The 23,261-nt window shown below is 39.5% G+C and overlaps 1 protein-coding gene across 1 annotated transcript in view; it reads right to left on the bottom strand.

Moving 5' to 3' along the window:
• The window catches only part of Pkp2 (plakophilin 2), a 73,259-nt gene that overhangs the window by 27,739 nt on the left and 22,259 nt on the right, over positions 1-23,261 (bottom strand). The window contains exons 5-6 of the mRNA XM_052739953.1: positions 20,500-20,707; positions 14,567-14,744 (exon numbers count right to left, since the gene is read on the bottom strand). Of these exons, the coding sequence (XP_052595913.1) occupies positions 14,567-14,744; positions 20,500-20,707 (386 nt within the window). The remainder of the gene's footprint in view (positions 1-14,566; positions 14,745-20,499; positions 20,708-23,261) is intronic.

The following is a 23,261-nucleotide window of genomic DNA, read 5'->3' as shown; positions in this document are numbered from 1 at the left end:
TTTAATAACAAAACAAGCAAGCTTGGTCTGTCGTCTAACATCCGACACAGTGGGTAGAGAAGAACAGCCCCGAGCACTCACTTTAAGGAGTTTATATAGGAAAGGTTTACATGCAGCTTGGGATTGGACCAGGGGGCTAGGGGTGAGGAAGTTCTTTGAAGTTCTGGCTGAACTATAAGCATGAGGTTACTGATGGCTAACAGGATGCAGGGTATCTACAGAGACATAAGTTTTTACTCCCTATGTCCTGCTTTTGTTGAACCCAGGATATATACATTCAGATTTATTGTTCCAGTCCTACTCTCCTCTGAGGTCAACTTCTGGTCAGTTCAGCCCATTACTCCCCATATCTTGTTTTGCCAAGTCCAGGATACATAGATTTATTGTCCCAGCCTTATAAGTTCAACTTCTGGTCACTTCTAAAACTGCTGGTCAGCAAATACCTCTGGAAGAGGGGAGGGGGAAGCGTCTCTCAAGATGGCTACTGATTTTCCCTTTCAGTACACACACACACAGTGGAGAGAACTGACTGGCCAACTTTTCCTCTGACCTTCACACACATATCCCTCCTAGTAATAAACACATTTTTTAAAAGATAACGAATGAGTTTATTAAGTGGAAACAAAATCTCTTAAGAAATGGTCATTTAAACTGGCACCATCTATCTCTGTCTGCTTGGGGCCATTACGAATCCTGTAGTCTGTTAAGAAGCACGCTGATCATTTTAATCCTTCATTATACACTCCTGCTGGGTGTCTCAGACCATGAAGGTAGCCAAAGTCTACCATTTTTCTTTTACACTGTCAAGGCCAGATGAGGGTCTGGTCCTTGGAGATCCCTGGGCTTAGGAGGACCTCCTGTCTCCTTTAGCCGTAATTGTTTTTTTTAATCCTCTGTTCATCTGTTGAGAAAGAACATAGACTTTGGAAGCTATGAGAAAGTTCGGCAGTGTCTCTCCTGTGCAGAGTGGACACCAGGTAGAGTCAGCCTGGGAAGAATCATAACAAGCTTCACAGGAACTGAAAACACGTCTTTTTCAGTCTCCCAATTTCTCACATGAAGAAGCCGCCAAAAAGAGTTTAAAGTTACTTTTCCTTCTGACAACAAATAGGTGCTCATGTAGGACAGGAGGGCAATTTTTTCCATTTTATTCTTATTGTATGGGTCTGTGAACCATGTCCACACAGTGTCTATGGGGGTCAGAAGAGGGAATCAGATCCCCCGAGAGCTGTTAACTGCTGAGCCATCTCTCCAGTTCTATACGAGAACTATTTTTTTATTCTATGCAGAGTGGTGCAGGAGAGAGAAAACCTCATCCAATATTCATTCCTCCTGCTCTTTGTTTAGCAAATATCAGATGTCCCCAACAACAAGAAAGTGTTTTTTATGTTTCAAAGCTTCTGATATTTTTCCAACCTCTGGATTAGAGAAATGAACCTTTAAAATTGCCCTGACAAGTCAAAGGTCAGTCTTGTTCACTAGCTGGATCTCCTGCATAGTTTGCAAAGGGGATTGAGCTCTGTGTAACCTGAAGTGTTTATTCTGGTCTGGATGGTAACGCAGGGCTCTGCTGCCAGTCTCGCAGCAGAGCTGTTATCTGGTCGTCTTTATTGTCCAGACACTGCTTGTTGGAAAGAGGACTTATCAGGAGTTTCTGGCAGTTGATACCTTTGCTGACAGGAAGTGCATGGAACCCTGATGCACAGTACTGCCCCTGCATATCAAAAATATTTCCCATCTCACTCAGCTATCCAAAAATATAACCAAGGCTAGAAACAATAAACAGACAGAATGAGAAAAAAAATGTCCAGGGGCACCTCAAACAAGGGCTTAATTCTAGAACATATAAAGGACTTCAGAAGTTAAAAACAAAAGAAACAAAGCTGCCCATCAATAAACAAGCCAATGATCTGAACAGTTTTCAAAAAGAACTGCAAGTGGGCAATAAACCATTAGAGGGCACTAAGTGGGGCCCCTGCCTAGCATTTATGAAGTCCTAGATCCAGTTTCCTGTAGCCATGAAACAAAACAAAACAACCCTCCATAAAACAAAAAAATAGAGATAAAAGGTCCTAAAGGAAGTGGCAACAACTTTAAAATTTTAAAACGAGAAAAGAAAGTTCTTTTGATGATAGTTACAAAATCACCACAAATGGTTTCTCCTCATTTAGTAGAGCCAAATGCCCTTACTACAGCGGTGCCTTTCCGGACAGGGTCCAGCAGAGGAGGGTGAAGCTGGTTGGTGGCTGCTCCTCAGGGAAGGGGAACCACGGCAGGAATGTAGGCAGCGGAACAGATGGGGTGGGCGGGAGCTGACAACTTCACAAAGACAACAGGTCTCTTCTGCTTCCATTCCTATCCTCCTCTTCCTTCTTCACATCAGGTTTCACTAGCTCAGACTTCCAGTTCCTAAAATTCTCTCATGGGTGCTGTGAGGGCTAAGGAGCCTCCACTCTATCAAAACAAAGGAGCTGCTGTGGTCAAACTGTCCTGTGCTGTTTAAGCCAAAAAGCCGATTCTGGAATACAGATTTAGCCCTCCCATTTCAGACTGAAGCAAGGTTGTTTTCTTTAAACCTCTCTCCTGGGTTAGACAGGCCCTCTGGCTCTGTGACAGGGAGGAGAATGAAATAGCCCAAATACAAAAAAATAAAGCTAAAACTGAACTGGTTGGTAGCTTTGCTCAGAGAGACTTAAAGCTATCTCTGTTCCCTCTCTGCCAACCACCCTATCAACTACCTCTGGGCTCAGCTTCCTTGAGCTAAAAAGGTGTTTATTTTATACTTTTAATGTTTTGTTTTAATTTTGATATAGTTTTTGCATAAAAAACAACACTAACATTTTAAGGTTGACAGATTAAAAAAAGAAAATCAGGGCAGTCGCCACCAATAAGTGAGTTACCTGGCTTCAAGCTGTATCAACACCACCCACTAGATTATGTTCCCCCAAGACCCACTCGTCTGTCAACCCCACCCACTTTATCATCCTACCAGTGGCCAGCCCTGCCCCGCAACTTCTGCAGACTTCATGGCACAGGTACAGCCTACACCAGTCTGAAGAACTGGTCTGGTCTCCCAGCTGAGCTGCCCCAATCTCCAGGCCCCAGGGCACATCCCATGCCCCTCCCCTTCCCATTTTAGCTCTAGCAAGGCTGCTGGGCCCTGCCCCCAACTCTGGTGGAATTCTACTGCTCTGGTGAAATCCCCACCAGCCCTTCCCCGCAACTTCAGTAGACTCCATAGGCCCATGTACAGCCCACACCAATCAGAAGAACAGCACCCGCTCCACTGGACTCCATATTCTGGTCTACAACTTTGGCTTTACTGTAGCCCAGGCTGGATCTAGGCACCCAAGACCCCACAAACACCAGTGGAGTCACCCTACTGAACCTGAAGACTTGCCAGTCACCAGAACTATTCGTCACTTAGGCCAGAAGACAACAGAGGAAACAGAAAACAGAGGAACAAAACACCTTTCTAATAAAGACAAACACAGAAATCAACACCTAGACCTACAATCATCCCAAATCTAGATGCCTAGACACCAGTGTAAGAACACATTCAGTAGAAAGGGCAGTATGTCACCATCAGAACCTAGTGATCTTACAACAGCAAGACCTGAACATTCCCACACAGCTGAAGCACAAGAAAACGACCTTAAAAATAACTTTATGAAGATGATAGAGGTCCTCAAAGAGAAAATAAAAAACTCCCTTAAAAAAATGAAGAAAAGACAAACAAAAAATTGGAAGAAATCAACAAATCCCTTAGAGAATGCCAAGAAAAAAACAATTAAACAGGTGAAGGATACGGTTAAAGACCTGAAAATTGAAATACAAGCAATAAAGAAAACACAAACTGAGAGAATTCTGGAAATGGAAAAATTGAGTAAGCAAACAAAAACTATAGATGTAAGCATCACCAACAGAATACAAGAGATGGAAAAGAGAATCTCAGGCATTGAAGATACCATAGAGGAAATAGATTCATCAGTCAAAGAAAATGTTAAATCTAAAAGATTCCTAACACAAAATGTCCAGGAAATCTGGGGCATCATGAAAAGATCAAACCTAAGAATAATAGGGGTAGAAGAAAAAGAATCCCAGCTCAAAGGCACAGAAAATATATTCAACAAAATCATAGAAGAAAACTCTTCCAACTTAAAGAAGGACATGCCTTATAGGTATAAGCTTATTATATAGATATAAGCTTACAGAACACCTAATAGACTGGACCAAAACCAAACAAGTCCCCTTGCCACATAATAATCAAAATATTAAACATACAAAACAAAGAAAGAATATAAAAAGCTGCAAAGGAAAAAGGCTAAGTAATATATAAAGGTAGACCTATCAAAATTATACCTCACTTCTCAATGGAGACTCAAAAAGCCAGAAGGACCTGGACAGATGTCTTGCAGACACTGAGACCACAGGTGCCAGCCCAGACTATTATACTCAGCAAAACTTTCAATCATCATAGATGGAGAAAACAAGATATTTCATGACAAAGCCAAATTTAAACAATATCTATGCATAAACCCAGCCCTACAGAAGGTACTAGAAGGAAAGCTCCAACCCAAGCAAGTTAGCTGCACACACACAAAAATACAGGCAATAGATAGTCTAAAATCAGTAAAACCCAAAGAAGGAAAATACACACACACATACACACATACACACACACACACACACCACTACCACCACCACCACCCACCACCACCACCACCACCACCACCACCACCAACAACAACAACAGTAAAAAATAAAAGGAATTAACAGTCACTGGACATTAATAACTCTCAATATCAATCATCTCAATTTGCCTATAAAGACACAGGCTACCAGAATGGATACAAAATCAGGATGCATCCTTCTGCTGCACACAAGAAACACTTCAATTTCAAAGGCAGACATTACCTCAGGGTAAAGGGTTGGAAAAAGATTTTCTAATCAAATGGACTTAAGAAGCAAGCTGGTGTAGCCATTGTAATATCTAACAAAATAGACTTTAAATTAAAATAAATCAAAAGAGATATAGAAGGACATTTCATATTCATCAAAGGAAAATTCATCAAGATGAAGTCTCAATTCTGAACATCTATGCCCAATACAAGGGCACACATGTTTGTAAAAGAAACATTACAAAAGCTTAAATCACACATAAAACCCCACACATTAATAGTGGGAGACTTCAACATCCCATTCACCAATGGACAGGTCTTTCAGAGAGAAACTTAACAGAGAAATAAGAGAACTAATAATGTCAAATAGACCTAACAGACATCTACAGAACATTCTACCCAAACACAAGAGAATATACCTTCTTCTCAGCACCCCATGGAACCTTCTCTAATATTGACCACTTACTTGGTCACAAAGCAAATCTCAACAGATACAAAAAAAATTGGAATAACCCTCTGTATTTTATTGGATCACCACAGGATAAAGTTGAAGTTCAACAACAGCACAAACAACAGAAGCCTACAAACTCATGGAAACTGAACAACTCTGAACTGGGTCAAGGAAGAAAGAAAAAAATTAAAGACTTCCTAGAATTCAATGAAAATGAATACACTCTCAGGGGCCCAATGAATACATGGCCAGGTGGTGGAGGTGGTGGCTCACACCTTTAATCCCAGCACTTGGGAGGCAGAGGCAGGCAGATCTCTGTGAGTTCAAGGCCAGCCTGGGCTACAGAGTGAGTTCCAGGAAAGGTACAAAGCTACACAGAGAAACCCTGTCTCGATAAACCAAAAAAAAGAAAATGAATACACAACACATCCAAACTTATGGAACACAATGAAAGCAGTGCTAAGAAGAAATTCATAGCACTATGTGCCTCCATAAAGACTTTGGAGAAATCTCACACTAGCGACTTAACAGCACATGTGAAAGCTAAAGATCTAAAAGAAACAAACACACCCAAGAGGAGTAGAAGGGAGGAAATAATCAAACCGAGGGCTGAAATCAATAAAATAGAAACAAAGGGAACAATACAAAGAGTCAATGAGACAAAGATGGCTGTTTGAGAAACTCTACAAGAAAGACAAATCCTCATCCAAAGTAACTACAAGGCAGAGAGAATATCCAAATTAACAAAATCAGAAACGAAAAGGAGGACATAACAACAGACACTGAGGAAATACAGAGAATCATTAAGTCATACTTCAAAAAACTGTACACCACATAGTGGAAAATCCAAAGGAAATGGACAGATTTCTTGATAGGTACCACATACCAAAATTAAATCAAGATCAGATAAACAATTTAAATAGACCTATAACCCCTAAGAAAATAGAAGCAGACATTAAAAGTCTCAAAAAAAAAAAAAAGCCAGATGGTTTCACAGCACAGAATTCTACCAGACTTTCAAAGGAGAGCTAATACCAACACTCCTCAAATTATCCCACACAATAGAAACAAACAGAATGTTGCCATGTTCCTTTTATGAGGCCTGTCACCCTGATACCCAAACCACAAAAAGACTCAACAATGAAAAAATTACAGACCAATTTCCTTTATGAACATTAATGCAAAAATACTCAATAAAATACTTGCAAACCCAATCCAAGAGCACATAAAAAAGATTACCCACCATGATCAAGTAGGCTTCATTCCAGAGATGTAGGAATGGTTCAACCAATGAAAATCTATCAATGCAATCCACCATATAAACAAACTGAGATAAGAAAACCACAAGATCATCTCATTAGATACTGAAAAAGCCTTTGGGAAAATTCATCACCCCTTTATGATAAAAGTCTTGGAGAGATCAGGGATACAAGGAACATACCTAAACATAATAAAAGCAATACAGCAAGCCAACAGCCAACAGCAAATTAAAAGGAAAGAAACTGAAAGCGATTCCAATAATTTCAATATCAGAAAAAAGATAAGGCTCAACATTCTCTCCATATCTATTCAATATAGTACTCAAAGTTCTAGCCAGAGCAATAAGACAACAAAAGGAGATCAAGCGGATACAAATTAGAAAGGAAGAAGTCAAATTTATACTATTTGTAGATGATATGATAGTATACATAAGTAACCCCCAAAATTCTACCAGGGAACTCCTACAGCTGATAAACACCTTCAGTGAAGTGGCTGGATACAAGATTAACTCACAAAAATCAGTAGCCCTCCTTTATACAAATGACAAATGGGCTGAGAAAGAAATCAGAGAAACAACACCTATTACAGTAGTCACAAATAACATAAAATATCTTGGGGTAACTCTAATCAAGAAAGTGAAAAACCTGTATGACAAGAACTTCAAGTCTTTGAAGAAAGAAACTGGAGAAGGTAGCAGAAGATGGAAAAATTTACCATGCTCCTGAATAGGTAGGATTAACATAGTAAAAATGGCAGTCTTAGCAAAAGCAATCTACAGGTTCAATGCAATCCCTATCAAAATTCCAACACAATTCTTTCCAGACCTTGAAAGAACAATACTCAACTTCACATGGAAAAACAAAAATCCCAGGATAGCTAAAACAATCCTGTATAATAAAGGAACTACTGGAGGTATCACCATCCCTGATCTCCAACTCTACTACACAGCTATAGTAATACAAACAGCATGGTATTGGCATAAAAACTGACAAGTGAACCAATGGAATCAAACTGAAGACCCAAAAGTAAATCCACACACCTATGGACACCTGTTTTTTGACAAAGAAACCAAAATGGAAATACAATGGAAAAAAGAAAGCATCTTCAACAAATGGTGCTGGCATAACTGGATGTCAACATGTAGAAGAATGCAAATAGATTCATATCTATTACCCTGCATAAAATCAACTCCAAGTGGATCAAAGACCTTAACATAAATCCAGATACACTGAACCTGACACAAGAGAAAGTGGGAAAGAGCCCTGAACACATTGGCACAGGAGACAACTATCTGAATAGAACACCAGTAGCACAGACACTGAGATCAACAATTAATAAATGGGACCTCATGAAACTGAAAAGCTTCTGTAAGGCAAAGGACACAGTCAATAAGACAAAATGGCAGCCCACAGAATGGGAAAAGATCTTCGCCAATCTCATTTCTGATAGAAAACTGATCTCCAAAATATATAAAAAATTCAAGAAACTAGGCATCAAAAAACCAAATAATCTAATTAAAAAATGGGGTATAGATCTAAACAGAGAATTCTGAACAGAAGAATCTCAAATGGTGGAGAAACACTTAAAGAAATGCTCAATATCCTTAGCCATCAGGGAAATGCAAATCAAAAGGACCCTGAGATTTGATTCCATCTTATACCAGTCTACGATTATACCAGAATGTCTATGATTAAAAACACTAATGACAGCTTATGCTGGAGAGGGTATGGAGCAAGGGGAACACTCTACCACTGCTGGTGGGAGTGCAAACTTATACAGCCACTTTGAAAATCAATACAGAAGTTTCTCAGAAAATTGGGAATCAATTTACCTCAAGACCCAGCTGTATCATTCTTGGGCATATACCCAAAGGATGCTCAATCATACTACAAGGACACTTGTTCAACTATGTTCACAGAAGTGTTATTTGTAATAGCCAGAACCTGGAAACAACCTAGCAAGTGGGCATGTCTTAGCCCCGTTGGAACAGCTGTGGTGTTACTGGAAGGATTGTGTCACTGGGAGTGGGGTTTGAGGTCTGAGAAGCTCAAACCAGGCCTAGTGGCATTCTTTCTTGCTGCTGCATTTGGATTTGGATGTAGAACTCTCAACTACCTCTCTAGCACCATGTCTGCTTGCACACTGTCCTGCTTCCCACCATAACAACAATGGACTAATAAACCTCTGAACAGTAAGCCAGCCCCAATTAAATGTTTTCCTTTATAAGAATCGCAGTGATCACAGTGTCTATTCACAGCAATAAAACCCTAAGACATGCCCACTTGCTCTGGATGAAGACAGCTTCCTAAAATCCCCCCATTGGCACAGCCACAGCCATGGACAATGTGGTTGACTAAGGGACAGATGGAAAAGATAAACAACTGTCACACAGACATTCTTTTGTTTGGACTCACTGTTAGTGTTAACCCTCCATATATATTGGGAGTCCCTCTATACCAAAAAGTGGTAGGCGTTTCAAAATTACCTGTATCAATTGTTCTATAATTGTGTAGAGTCCCCCTCTAAACTGACCAAAGATTTGTAGGACAGTTATGGGGATTTAACCCTTTATATCCTTCAACCTTCATTCAGTATTATGATTGGAATACTTATGTTGATGATCCTTTTGGTGATACTAGAAGGCATTTATTGGTTTAGGGGACATAGGATTCTCTTGGACATTCAGACATGAGTAAACGCATCTGCCTTTAAAAAACAAAGAGGGGAATTGTTGAGGCTTTTCCTGAAGCCTGATGTATATAGAGAGGGAACATAGTTCCTGTTTAAAACTAGAAACATGCTGGACATAAGTCAGCGCTTGTGCAAAACCTCCTGACCCGCTTTCGATTCTCCATCGTCTGTCTTCTATCCTTCTCATCCTCTGGCGGACAATTCATCTGCAATTTCCATAAATTTTCTGAAGTGATGGTATCCTAGAATTTCACTTAGAATGATGATAACAGCATTTAAAATCAGAATTAACTGCTTCCAACGATATTTCCTCTGGTCCTTCCATGGATGGATGTCTCTAGTAATACTCTGGGAAGCTCTCACAGGTGTCTTGTATGCAGTATGAGGAGGGAGAAAGACTGAGGGAGGGACAGGGAGCCCCTTTAGCTCAGCTTTTCCTGTATTTTTTGTTTTTCAAAAATCATCTGAATATTCAATTCAATCAGCAAGCATGGAATACATTGTTTGGGGTAGAACACCAAGTTCCATTTAAAATTGATTATAAATAGCAAACTGTAACTTAAACAATATATACTTGTATAAACATTTTTAACACCTAAAAGAGATGTTTGGATTGCCAGTGGATGTTCAAAGGATTTATCTAAGAGTTAGAGAGTCATAATATGCAGGTATTTTCTACCTCTACACCCACTGAAAAAGTTTCCAGTTGTTTTATATAAATCTACTCAATTTGTTGCTTTCAAAAAGAAGGGCTTCATGCATTTTTAGAGGTTCTTTGTCTCATAACATTGAGTCAGGGAATCCTACAGGTCCTTTGTGTATACATCATGGCTTCCAGTTTTGTGTTTTTATGGGATTTCTGTGTATGAGAGCATGTATGTCTCTGTGTCTATCTGTGTTTCTTGTGCTTTTTCTTTGGCTGTTTGTTTTATCTTATTTTATTATTGTTCCTTAAATGCCTAAGACAGAAAGGGTGTAGCTCCAAATGGAGGGGAAGTGAGAAGGAAGTGGCAGGAGCAGAGGAAGGAGAAACTGTAATAAAAAATATACTGTATAAAAAAATCTATTTTCAACAAAAGAAAAGAGAATCTTAAGGATTGGGGGAGGGTGTTTCCAGGCAACCTCCTGTTTTAAATCTATTTATTTTTCATATGTGTGTGGGTGCCCTTGTGCCACACAGTGCATATGGGGCCAGAGGACAACTTGCAGGAGTCTGCATTCTGGAAATATAACTCAGGCTGTCAGCCTTGGCAGCTCTTCTACCCAGTGAGTGATGTCATCAGCCAAACCTACTACTTCAAAAATCATACTGAAATTGAAAATGTTCTGATTATGATCAGCCTCACATTTTTTATAAAAACATATTTGCTGTTATAAAACACAGTTCACAGGATACTACCTATATTTAAGTTATATATACACAGCCATCTTCCTTAACTCTTAGGATGCTTTTAAAAATATTTGACAATGACATTCTTGGGAATTATTTTTCTTTCCAAGATTCAACTTGTAAACTAATCAGCAAAGAAAGATCAGTGAAAACAAGTTCTCATTATATAAGTAAAAATTCTTTTCCTGTGGCTGGTGAGATGGCTCAGCAGTTTGTCCTTGCAGAGGACTAGAGTACAGTTCTTTAAGCACAACTCCAAGAGACACAATGTCCACTTCTGGACTCTCTGGGCACCTGCTTCCATGAGAACATACCCACATACAGACATAATAATTAAAAAAATTAAATGGAGACATTCTTTTTCACAGAGTTTCTAGCATCAATATTCTAAATGAATTTCTAGAGTTGGGAATGTAGCTCAGGATGGAAGCCCTGATATGTACATGTGTATTTCTGTTAAGGGTAATGTACACATTGATTTAATCCTCAGCACTGCACAAATCCAGGCAGGGGAGCACACATCTGTATGTAGGAGGAAGCTCAACTTCAACTACAGAAAGAATTCAAGGCCAGCTTGGTGGTACAGTGAGATCTCGTCTAAAAAAAAATACTCATACCTGATTGAGAATAAGACTGATACAGCTTTGTTTCAAAAAGCAGTTGTTTCCTTTGACACAACTAGATTTATAGTGAAAAATGGAAGTGGGTGTTTCTTTTAAGTTACAAATTTTGCTATAAAATTTATAAAAGAATGTTATACTAATAAAGCTTATTATACATTTATTGAGACAAATTTACTACAATATGACAAATGAGAAAAAGTGAAGTTTAAGTCATTGTAGGAGCAACTGTTTTTCCTTATTTATTTATTATGTATACAGTGTTCTGCCTGCATGTATGCCTGCAGGCCAGAAGAGGGCACCAGATCTCATTACAGATGGTTGTGAGCCACCATGTGGTTGCTGGGAATTGAACTTATAACCTCTGGAAGAGCAGCCAGGGCTCTTAACCTCTGAGCCATCTCTCGAGCCCTGCTTTTCCTCTTTCAAAATAAAATAATTGTTTTATTGCAAGTTCTGAGGACTGAACTCATGAAGGGTAAACATTCTACCACAAAACTGTATCTCCCACACTGTGTTTTGAGACAGTCTAACCACTACCTGCTCCAGACTAATCTTGAACTTAAAATCTTCCTACCTCAGTCTCCTGAATGCTGACACCAGAGGTCCATCACCAGCCTGGACTGTGTTTGCACTATAACTGACACATAAACAAATGACAGATGCTGGAGTGGCTTTGACTAATGTAGAACCAGATTGTTTTGATGAGTTTAGGGCAGCAATTTTATACAACCTTCTCTTAAGCCTAATATTAACAATAGTTGTAATTCAGGAAAATATTTTTTGATCTTTATCAATAATAATGTTAATAATAGTAAATATTATTATTTGTTTTTTGAGATGAAAACCAAAGTGTGGCTTAGGCTATTCTGGAACTCAAGATTCTCCTGTCTTAATCTCCTCAGTTCTTGGGACTAATTAATATTTTTAATATTACTGTACTTAAAAGTGATAGAAAAATGAAGAATTGGCTCTTTCAAAAGGTAACAAGGGGCTGAAGAAATAGCTCAGTGGTTAAGTGAATGTATGGCTCTTGCAGAGGACCTGTATTCAGTTTCCGGTCACCATGTTGGGTCCTCACAAATGCCTGTAATCCCAGCTCCAGAGGATCTGAATGGGGTGAGGAAAGACTGTAAGAGCCAGAGGATCAGAAAGTTTGCTATGAGATTGTGTCTCTAGTTGTAACAGAAGCTACACCCATAAATTCTCACCTTATGACTGCCCAAACAAGAGATGAACAAGGACAAAATAATAGACATGCCAACAAGGAGGGGGAAGCCCACAAGGCTTTAACCCTACAGAAAGAACTACAAGCAACTAAGAAATGTTGGGAGCAGGAAAAATGGTCTTCCAGGGAAGAGCACACCCAACTGACAACCCAATACCGAACAGTCAGTCCTGAAAACATACTTACAAGTAACATTATACAAACAGAGCAGGCTGCTAGAAACAGGCATCTACATATGCAATAACAAGTAATAAAAAGGAGGTCATTAATTTGAAAGAGGACAAGGAGGAGTATATGGGAGGGTTTGGAGGAAAGGGAAGGTAGAAACGTAATTATAATCTCAAAAAATTTTAAAAAGGTTTAAAAGGGGGACATGGCTTTAAAAGAGTTTATCCTTTAAATAGGTGGGGATAGGACCACCGACTTTTCATAATATCTTTATCTGTTTCTTCTTTGAAAAAGGATGCTTATGAAGAAATATGGCTATACTACCTACTTATTTTTTGATGTTAAAATAATCAACTTCTGCAAACCAAGTACGGTAGTAATCATCTGCGACAGTTACAGGACATGGGTACAGGGTATAGCAGCTTCACTTTCCTCATGGAGACACTCTCATTATGGCTGGTTTGTAGCTACAACAGAATGTCCCTCAGTCGCAATGAAATGTTAACAATTACGTGCTAGCTCAGCACTCACACTTGTCACCCTTCACTGACTTGGATTTTACCACCCACTGCTAGTCTAGTATCATAGTGACTTTCCTGTCACTACTATATTTTTCTTCTCTAATCCATTATGACTCAGTGGGTTTAACATGGGACACCAGCTAATTTTGCTGACAGAAAAAAAGAAAAATTAACTCCTTCCTATCACTCCCAGTGACTCTGCAACCTGTCCTTAGATGATGTTTCCAGCTTCTGTTTAGTGACTTTCTACTACTCCAAGCTTCATAGGCTGAGGGTTCCTTCAACCTAAGGGACTGTGCATGCTAAGCAAGACTCCATCCTGAGCCTCAGCCCTTTGTTCTAGTCAGAACTGATGGGTCCCCAGTTTTCCACGTACTTCATTTGTGCATTCATTCTATCCAAATACTTTATGGCTACTCGTTATTTTGTCACTGTGGTTTATTTTACTATTTTATTTAAACCAAGATTAAGTAAATTTATTTATTTATTTATTTTTTTGTTTTTCGAGACAGGGTTTCTCTGTAGTTTTGCGCCTTTCCTGGAACTCACTTGGTAGCCCAGGCTGGCCTTGAACTCACAGAGATCCTCCTGCCTCTGCCTCCTGAGTGCTGGGATTAAAGGCGTGCGCCACCACCGCCCGGCAAGTAAATTTATTATTTACTTATGTATTCTTGGTATAATCCCCAGTAGTGAACACAATGCTTTAAATAAAAGTGATATTTGATATCATATTGGCTGGTTTTATGTCTACTTAACTAATAAGCTAGAGTCACTGGAAAGGAGGGAGCCTCAACTGAGAAAATGCCTCCATAAGATCAGGCTGTAGGCAAGCCTGTAGGGCATTTTCCTAATTAGTGATTTATGCGGGGAGGCCCCAGTGCATTGTGGGTGGTGCCATCCCTGGGCTGGTCGTCCTGGGTTCTATAAGAAAGCAGGTTGAGCAAGCCAGTAAGCAGCACCCTCCATGGCCTCTGCATCAGCTGCTGCCTCCAGGATCCTGACCTGCTTGAGTTCCTGTCTTGACTTCCTTCAGTGATGAACAGTGATGTGAAAGTGTAAGCCAAATAAACCCTTTCCTCCCAACTTGCTTTCGGTCATGTTTCATCACAGCAGTAGTAACCCTTACTAAGACAGGTATGTATCAGTGCGACTAACTAGACAGAAACATCTTTCTATAATAAATTTCCTCAGTTACCACCCAAGCAGAGTCTGTCAAAACTAAACTGCATAATTAGGAAAAGGATCCAAAATAGAATACATTTTGACTTCTCTTTGGGTGCCTAACTGATTATATCTTCTACCTAAAGGGGTGGGTGGGGACACAAGGTGGCATTACCTTAGGCATCCAGTGACATTGTAGAATATGTCAAAATCCAGCAAGCCATTTGCTTTGGGGTAGTCTCCTTCAGGCCACCCTGAGAAGGGGATGACGACACTCTCTGTCAGGGTGAGCAAGGCTTCTGTTATCATGAGGTGCTTGAGTTTGTCACTAGAGGACAAGTTCCAGAGCAAACCTAGAAAAACAGCTACAATGAGAGCAGTGCTCAACACTCAGGGCCAGGCCACCGGCTCCAGAACTATGAATAGGTGCTTAAACAAGGACACAGCGTGCGAACCTGTCTGGAGCTCAGTTGATGCTATAGAAACTGATTCCTAAGAACAATTATCTATTGCTTAATATGCAAAATCATGCAGGTTTAAATTAACCAGGAGTGTGAATAAAATAGCATGAATTTGAAATATCCCCCATAGGATCATGTTTTGAAGCTCACCTCCCATTTTGGGAGGCTGGCTGGAGGAAGTAGGTCACTGGGGCAGGTCATTAGTGGTCATTCTTATCTCTTGCTCCTTCCTTTCTCTGTGTTTTCCACCATTGTGTAGAAGCAGCTCCATGACTCCACTCCCATCACGATGAACTATATCTTGATGCTCTGAGCCCAAATAAACTCCTTAAGTTACTTTTGTTTGGTATTTTATCTCAGCAATAAGAAAACTAACCAATGTATACATAAGCTTTTATTGCTATTTACTTTACAGACCCTACCACAAAGCTGACCTCATACTCTGATACCACCACAAAGATGATAGCATACTCTGGGTCCATCAACATAGAGGTGAGAAAGAGCTGTTCTGTAACTACTATTTCAATAGTTTAAAGGATTTTTTGTTTCTTTCCAAGAAACAAAGGGAGTCAAGTAATGTTCCTAACCACTGCTCCTCACTACCTGTAAAATCGACCTGCTATTTTCTGTTCCATTCATGGAAGGAGTTCCCGCAGAATGCTTTCCTCTATTCCATTGCAGTAGGCTGATCAACACTCCCAGTTAATGTTTACTAACTGATGCCCAATGATGGGATTTGTGCCTTCTATGCTAAGCATCATTTAACTTCTTTTAGAGTTTGGCAGTAAAAGACAATGTTATGGTCAAATACAACTTTCACTTTCCCCTTGAAGCCATTATTAAAGGGAAAGCTTTTATATCCAACCAGGAAAAAAATTAAAATAATAAAATACCAGGGTTTTCAGGGCATTTACACATAGAAACTGGAGTTTGGTGCTGAAAGATAAGAGAAAATCACATATACATGTAGGATTTTTTTAAATGTAGCTCTGGTACCCAAATGCTTCTCAGTGGAGGAACTACGGCCGACTCTTTGCTGTGACAATGGTCCTGCCCATGTGTGACATTGCCTTGCTCTTTCGTTCCCCGGTAGATTGCTCCAACTCACTGCCATCCAGGAAAGGGCAAAGGGAGGCTGGGAAAGAGAAGGGTGATCCTTCCTTTCCATCCTCCTGTCAGTGACTCCTACTTCTAAAATGCACTGCAATGAGAGCATAGACATCTAGGCTACCTACTTTATGACAGGTGGTACCGTCTCCCTGGTACCATGAGGGATTTTAATGACTGAATTAATGGTCTACGTAGTTAAAGCTTTGTAATTATTCAACACTATGTGTATTTGGTCCAATCAATTAAAACACATCAGGCCTAATTTCTCAGGCTTAAACAGTTTGCTTTGGTTGTGTATAATAGTTAAGTTTTGAAACAGCAACCAGATTTTCATGCAGCCTATACACAGCTTCCATTAGATATGGTCACGGTAGGACTGATGTCTGCTGAGAACAGGATTTCTGGACTTCAGGAAGTCTTTTCCTGATCAAACTAGTGTTTGGGGTTAGTCGGGAGCAGTGTCTCAGCCGTGGGTTCTGCAATACAATGGCTTCATCCCTCTCACTTCATCTTAAGAGGCCCTGGAAGGGGGACAGAGAGAATAACACTCAGAAGGTAGTTGGAGACAATGCAAAGGCAGGCCTGAGGTTGAGTTTTGGTTACTAAGCTACAAAAGAAAAGAGGAGAGAAACAGGAGAGAAAGCAAGAGAGAAGGAGGGGGAGGGGCAGACGGACAGGACTTCCTTGAGTTCAAAATAAGCAAACAAACGAACAAGCTTGTCTGCCTGCCACAATGAAGTTTCCTCTTTCTACAAAGAACCACACAAAGCACTCATAGTGCAGCTTACATAAAAACCAAACAGGATTACTTTAAACAAAGGGAATGGAATTTTCCTTTAAGAGTCAATATATATTCTTTTTAGCTTAGCATGCTACATTATTTCTACAGAAGTATATAAATTTTGGAAGTTTTGGTGTAATTTAAAAAAAAATTAATGTAAGATAATGTATAACTATGCCATGGCCACCAAATTTCTGGATGGCATGACACCAGAAGCGTATTCTTTGGAGATAGAGTTATGCACGTACCCTTCTGCATATACTCACACAAACTCGGTAAACAAGCAAATAGAAACAGGGTTACTACTCAGCACAAAACTTAAAGATGTTAGGGCTACTGTACATGGGGGTGCTTGTTACAGACCCTAAGAAAGGTTGAATTAAAGGGATGAAGAACACCCTCTGTGATTATAGGAGGCAAAGCTAGAATTACCAACGGAAATTTTAAGGAGGGAAACTTTGGGGGACCACTCTGTAGAAACCAGAAAGATCTACTTTAAAAGATCCAGCTTTATAAGTGGGATCAGTAGAAAATTAGCCCACTTCTTACTGAAATATTGAGAAGGATTTTAATCTTACGTTAGTGTTAATTGCATCAGAATCTCAAAATGGATTAAAAAAAATTCATATTTCTGAATGTAAATTCCGGGGAGGGGTGAGGGGGAACCCACATCTATATTAAACAGTCTATGAGACTGATTAAGATTTCAATGATGGCGGTGAGTTGGGAGCCAAGTTGAGCGATCTTTAGTACCTTTAATAGCCTGTTATTAACTACTATGTATGGCCTAAAATCCCTGAGGCTTAGTTAAAATCCTTCTGGAATATACAGACTCCAGTTTCTACTAATTCAAAGACTAAAAATGTCATCAGGTAGTATCTAAGATTTCCAGAGACTTCTTCAGTTAGCTTTAACCCACCTGATATTTGCACCAATGTATGTAACAAGTACCTTGATTTAAGATTTGTTTGTTCTGTTACTATCAAAGTTTCATGAAATCATTATCACACTGAAACATTTGGAGTAATATATATCTATCTGGGTTCAGGTCAAGTCAGTCATATCTGGCTCAGAGAAAACTACACCTGCTTTGGGATGAAAGCCTTGCTTTTGTGTGGACAATTAAGAAAAACTTTTTAGCCCAGCAGTGGTGGCACATGCTTTTAATTCCAGCACTTGGGAGGCAGAGGCAGGGAGATCTCTGAGTTTGAGGCCAGCCTGGTCTACAGAGTGAGTTCCAGGACTACACAGAGAAACCTGTCTTGAAAAACAAAAACAAGAAAAAAGAAAAAAATTCTTTCTGGATATGGTGCATTGCTTATAATCCTGACACTTGAGAGAACGAGGCAAGTTTAAGGCCAGTCAGGGCTACTCAGCATACCTAGGGAAACAGCACACATCCTTAAAACCCCCACAATTTTGGCACCAGGAAACCAGTGGTCTAATGAGTGCTACTGTATAGCCTCGTGACTCAGAATAGATGTCACTAACTGGTTAGACTACAGAATCAGCAACAAAGTATTTAGGGTTTAAGTTTTTATTTGCCTCTATTTTAACTTCTCGTTAGTTTACTCACAGAATCTAAGTTTTCTCAAATTTTTTTCCTTTTCTTTTCCTTTCTTTCTTTCCTTTTTTTTTGCTCAGGTAGGTCTACCTGATTTCTACCAATAGGGTCTCATTTTAGCCCAAAAGAAAAGGAACCAGATTCTGGTCAGTGATAATCTGATATATAACAATTAGAAGGGCTATAAGAATTCCACTATCCATAAATTTATGACCAACTGTGATAATATAAATAACTGACAAACTAGTAAAGGCAGTGAAGGGGTCTTATAGCTACTAAAGCACATGTTTTACTAATATTGCCCACTACCACAGGAAATATAGCTATTTAAATAAATCTCCTTTAACTTTTATACAGCAAAATACAGACTTTTACATCAAAGGAACCTTGCCATCTTCACTGAAGAGTAAGGGTCAGAAGTGCCAGTGGCACAGACAAATGAGCAGGGCCAATAAAGGGAAGACTCACTACAGGCGTCTTACTAAGTAGAGCAACAATTCCTTTCTGAGGCCTAGAAACCACTTATTTAGTTGTTCTAAAGCTAAAGGGAATAATTTGGAACAATTAGTAGCAAATGCCAAAGTATCAGTTTAGTTCAATTAATACAATTAAACGCCCTCCTGTAGAGGTCTGGCTTGCACTCCATTCACCAGCTGTACATACATCCCATAATGCCTGGATGGTTTCTGTGGCAACAGAATCACAGAATGCTCTTTGACTTTACCCTTCTATCATCTATACAGGAGAAGTATGGTTTGATGGATTATTTTCTCAAAATAACCTCCCTTTCTCAATTTTCCCTGCTACTACATATCTTAACCCAACCACTAATTTCCAGGTTTCCTTTACATGACCAGAAGCTTGCTCCCACCTCCCTTCTAGTCATGTTCACTTTGCCAAGAATAACTGTCATTCTTCTTCAAAATACCCACTAAGGCCCTTACATCCCTTTAAAGACCCAAAGTGAGACAACCTCCTCCCAAGAGTCTTTTCTGACTATGAAGAAGAGAATATTCTTGATTTTCTTATGGTTCATTGCTACATGAAGAAAATGCTGGGCTCTGAATGGAAAGTGTGGTCTTTTATCACAGTCTTTATGTTCTAGTTGAACAGACGGAAAAACAAAATAATTCCCCCAACCCAAGGCTCAGTGCCTAACACCAACGGTATGCTCTGAATGTTGTCTGAACGAAGGCATCACTGCTAATTTCTGCAGATATTCCCATGTAAGTGACAGATGTGAGAGGAAGCATATGGGACACAGCATGTTGACAGCAGGGCAGCTTGGTGCTACCCTTCATATATTTATACTGTTGATTTATCAAAGTAAGGGGTAGGTATCCCCAGTTCAGCATGTGCAAGGGCCTAGCAGAGTTTTATATATAAATAGTAGGATATATTGGCAAATTTTATAGAAAAAAATACATTTATCTAGCAGCAAGCTTGTCAAGCATGAACAAGGGCCTGGGTTCAAGCCCTGATAGTAAGAAAAAAAGTATTTGCCAGAACACTGGCAACTACTATTATTAATTCTTGAAACCTTTTGATAACTTCACTCTTTGAGCCACAGTTTCTTTGACAGTAAAACTGAGGTTTAATACCTCATAATATCTCAAAATCTAAAGTGATTTTGGTGATAACTACATTTCAAAATCACTGGAGCTATGGAGGCCGCAGTATGCAGAGTCCAGGTAACAGAAAGATGTGAAAAATGGCTCTTTGCACTTTGAACAATTTGAACAATGAACATTTATGAACCTATCCATTTCACTCCTCTCACAGATTCAGAATGCTGACTGTTGAATAAACACTTGGACGGACATGCTTCTTCCCATTTTCCTTTAGAATGTTTTGAGATACCCGGGGTAACATCACATCCCCATACATTCTCAAACCACAGAGTTGGCTATGAGTGAAGCTAAGTAGAATTTTCACATAGTCAACCTTGTCAAAAAGTTGTTCTGAAAACATTTAGTCATATGTGTACAGAGTTTCCAATTTAAAATATTAAGCAAAATCTTCAGAATATTTTCTCCTTCAGAAGAAAAGAGTTCAGATTCTGGATATCAGCCAAGTGGCGTAGATCAATGATCCTATTCATCACCTGTTCCAGGAAATTTAAGAAAAACACGTGACATAAAGCCCCTGGCTGGTCGCCGCATTTCTGGGCTCTTACTGGTTAGTGGGAATACCTGTTATTTGCTTTTTTGTCTCCAAGTCTCTGGTCTGCTTCAGCACCTGGAGCAGGCGAGGTACCCCACTCAGCTCAGCCACCTCCAGCTTGTTGTCATTGTCTTCAAACACCAAGTTCCTCAAGGCTCCACACACAGCCCGCTGAACATCTTCATTCTGAACTTTGAGCAGCTGTAGGAGCTTAGGGATGCCTCGAAGCTGATTAACCTAGGGAAGAAATCAATGTATATACCCTCGACTCATTAATTTTGATGTGGCATTAAGACATTCAATATCTTAGGAATAGCTGCTCACTGATTATAATGCTTGTCAGTCAACAACTATATGTGGCACAATCTGAGACCCATACTGTACAGATGACCTGTTCTGATCATAAAAATCTGTCAATGAGCTTGAAGAAGAAAGGTTAAGTAACAAAGGATGGGTAAAGGAAGTTTAAATAGAGGAAAAAGAATTTGTTAATAAAGCCTGGAAAACAATAAAAATAGGATAACCTCAAATCTGGAGACTAGGAAAGTTTGATGAAAGAATACAAAATTACACAAATTACATGAGTGCTTTTTCCAGAATAAAGATTTGTAGTTAGTTAAAATGAGTAAAAATTACCATCAATAGTAGGAAAAATGCTTTTATTGTGGCAACATTAGGAGCCTTGAAACATACTTCCAAATCTAAGTTACTGTCAACTGCTTAGAGTATTTAAAAGGATGCCATAAGCTATGTGAGAATTTTAAGAAAAAACAATTATACCTTTTAATGTGCTATTTAAAAACATTTCTTCTATTCACACATGCAAGGAAGAACATGCATGCTGTCCGCTAAGAGAAAGAGCCACAACTAGGAAGGGAAGAGAGAGACCACACAGCTGAGTATGCTAGTACACGCCTTAGTGAACTATAGCATGTAACCCAGCCTGTGTTCTTCACAACTGGAAGCAGAAGGATGGCAAGCTACAAAATGAGACCCAATCTCAAAAAACAAACAAACAATAAAAATAAAGCAACCAAGAACAACAAAGATAAATGAAAATAAATAAATTAGATTCATACATTGTGGAAGATGAAAAAAGGCTGAACAGTGAACAACATCAATTTGAGTAGTGATTTCATATTTTAGGCTGCAAATACCATAAAAAAAACAAAAGGTGGGCACGTCATCTGGAACGTTGGCTTACAGTCCAATAGTTGTCCTCATCATTGCCTCCATCTACACCTGACTTTTAAATGTTCAAGTTGGCAAGGGCTTTTGTGCAGACCTCACTCATTTGCATCATCATAATGTAGATGTTCTTAGATGTTTTTATGACTGACCCTGGGTTTTGCTATCAAGTGAGGCACACAGGTACCTGAACAGCCAGCTCTCTGCGCAGCTGGTGCCAATGGCACATTTGCATATTATCAAACTCTAGCTACCCTCCTTCATACAGAAAGCATAAGCAAGGACTGGCAAGATGGCTCAGTGGGTAAGGTTACTTGCTGCCAAGCCTGATGACCTAAGATTGACCCCCTGGAACTCACACAGTAGAGGAAGAGAACTGACTTTTACAAGTTGTCCTCTGATTGCTACTTGTGTGCCATGATACTTGTGTGCAGGTATACATGTACAGTAAATAAATATGAAAAAATAGTAAAAGCAGAATTTATGGGAAGAATCTTCCAATCTTCCAATTTCTTTTGTTAGGATTGGGGAAAAGACCAGCAAGACAGGAATAAAAACCAGCATTATACAATAATCTAAATAGTAAATAATAATAATAATAATAATAATAATAACAACAACAACTATTATAATAATAGTAACAACTCTCCCTCCCATTCTACCTGCTAGAGGTATCAGCATAGTTTTGAGTTTCATATGCACTATCTACTTCACAGCTTGTGATAACATTATGGAAAGTACTTTTTATAAAAAAGTTACATAAAATCCAAAAATGGGGCAGACATTGTTCGAGTGCTTGGTTGGAGGTTAGGCCAAATTTGGGCATCTCAGACAGGACTTCTGTGGGGGGTATTGTCTAATACACCCCAGCCTGAAGCACAAAATGGACTAAGAGATCAAGGTATAAATAGATGTTAGGCTAGTGCTCACGTACTGGAAGGTACGCTGTATGTTACCACAGGAAAAAGGTAAAGTCCAACCCTTGCTCAGCCATTATTAGAGAAGTTTCTTCTTGTAGTAGACAGTAATTAACAAAGAGATCCACCACCGGACAATGTGCAAAAGAGCAAGAGATTTTAAAGCGCTCGATCCTAAATGGGACGTCTCATCTAACCCTCCTCTCAGGGGTCAGGGAACTATGTGGAAGAGGAGGCAGGAAGACTGTAAGAGTCAGAGGTGATGGAGACTCCAAGGAAAGTGTCTTCCAAACACAACAGGAGTGATGCACACATGAAATCACAGAGACTGTGGGCAGCATTCATAAGGCCTGAACATGTTCAAGCCAAATAAGGTTCCAGCATTGAGAAGGGGAAGTGGACACAGGATCCTGACCTAACTAATGAAGAAGCTATCTATAGCTGATACCCACTGACTAATGGCAAATCAACACAATATTTAACAATGAATTGGTCATTAAAGAAATCAAGAAGAAAAATTTTAAAAGTCCTAGAACTGAATGAAAACAACACATACACAGTGTATGGTGGTTTGAATGGGAGTAGCTCCAATAGGTTCATACATTGGAATGCTGGTCTCCCACTGGAGGAACTGTTTGGGAAGGATTAGGAAGTGTGGCCTTGTTGGAGGTGTGCCACTGGGGAGG

Source organism: Peromyscus californicus, unplaced genomic scaffold, assembly GCF_007827085.1.
Source record: "Peromyscus californicus insignis strain IS unplaced genomic scaffold, ASM782708v3 Scaffold_16__1_contigs__length_79575227, whole genome shotgun sequence".
Lineage (NCBI taxonomy): Eukaryota > Metazoa > Chordata > Mammalia > Rodentia > Cricetidae > Peromyscus > Peromyscus californicus.
Note: the sequence above shows the minus strand (reverse complement) of the source record. Positions and strands in the feature narration are given on the sequence as shown.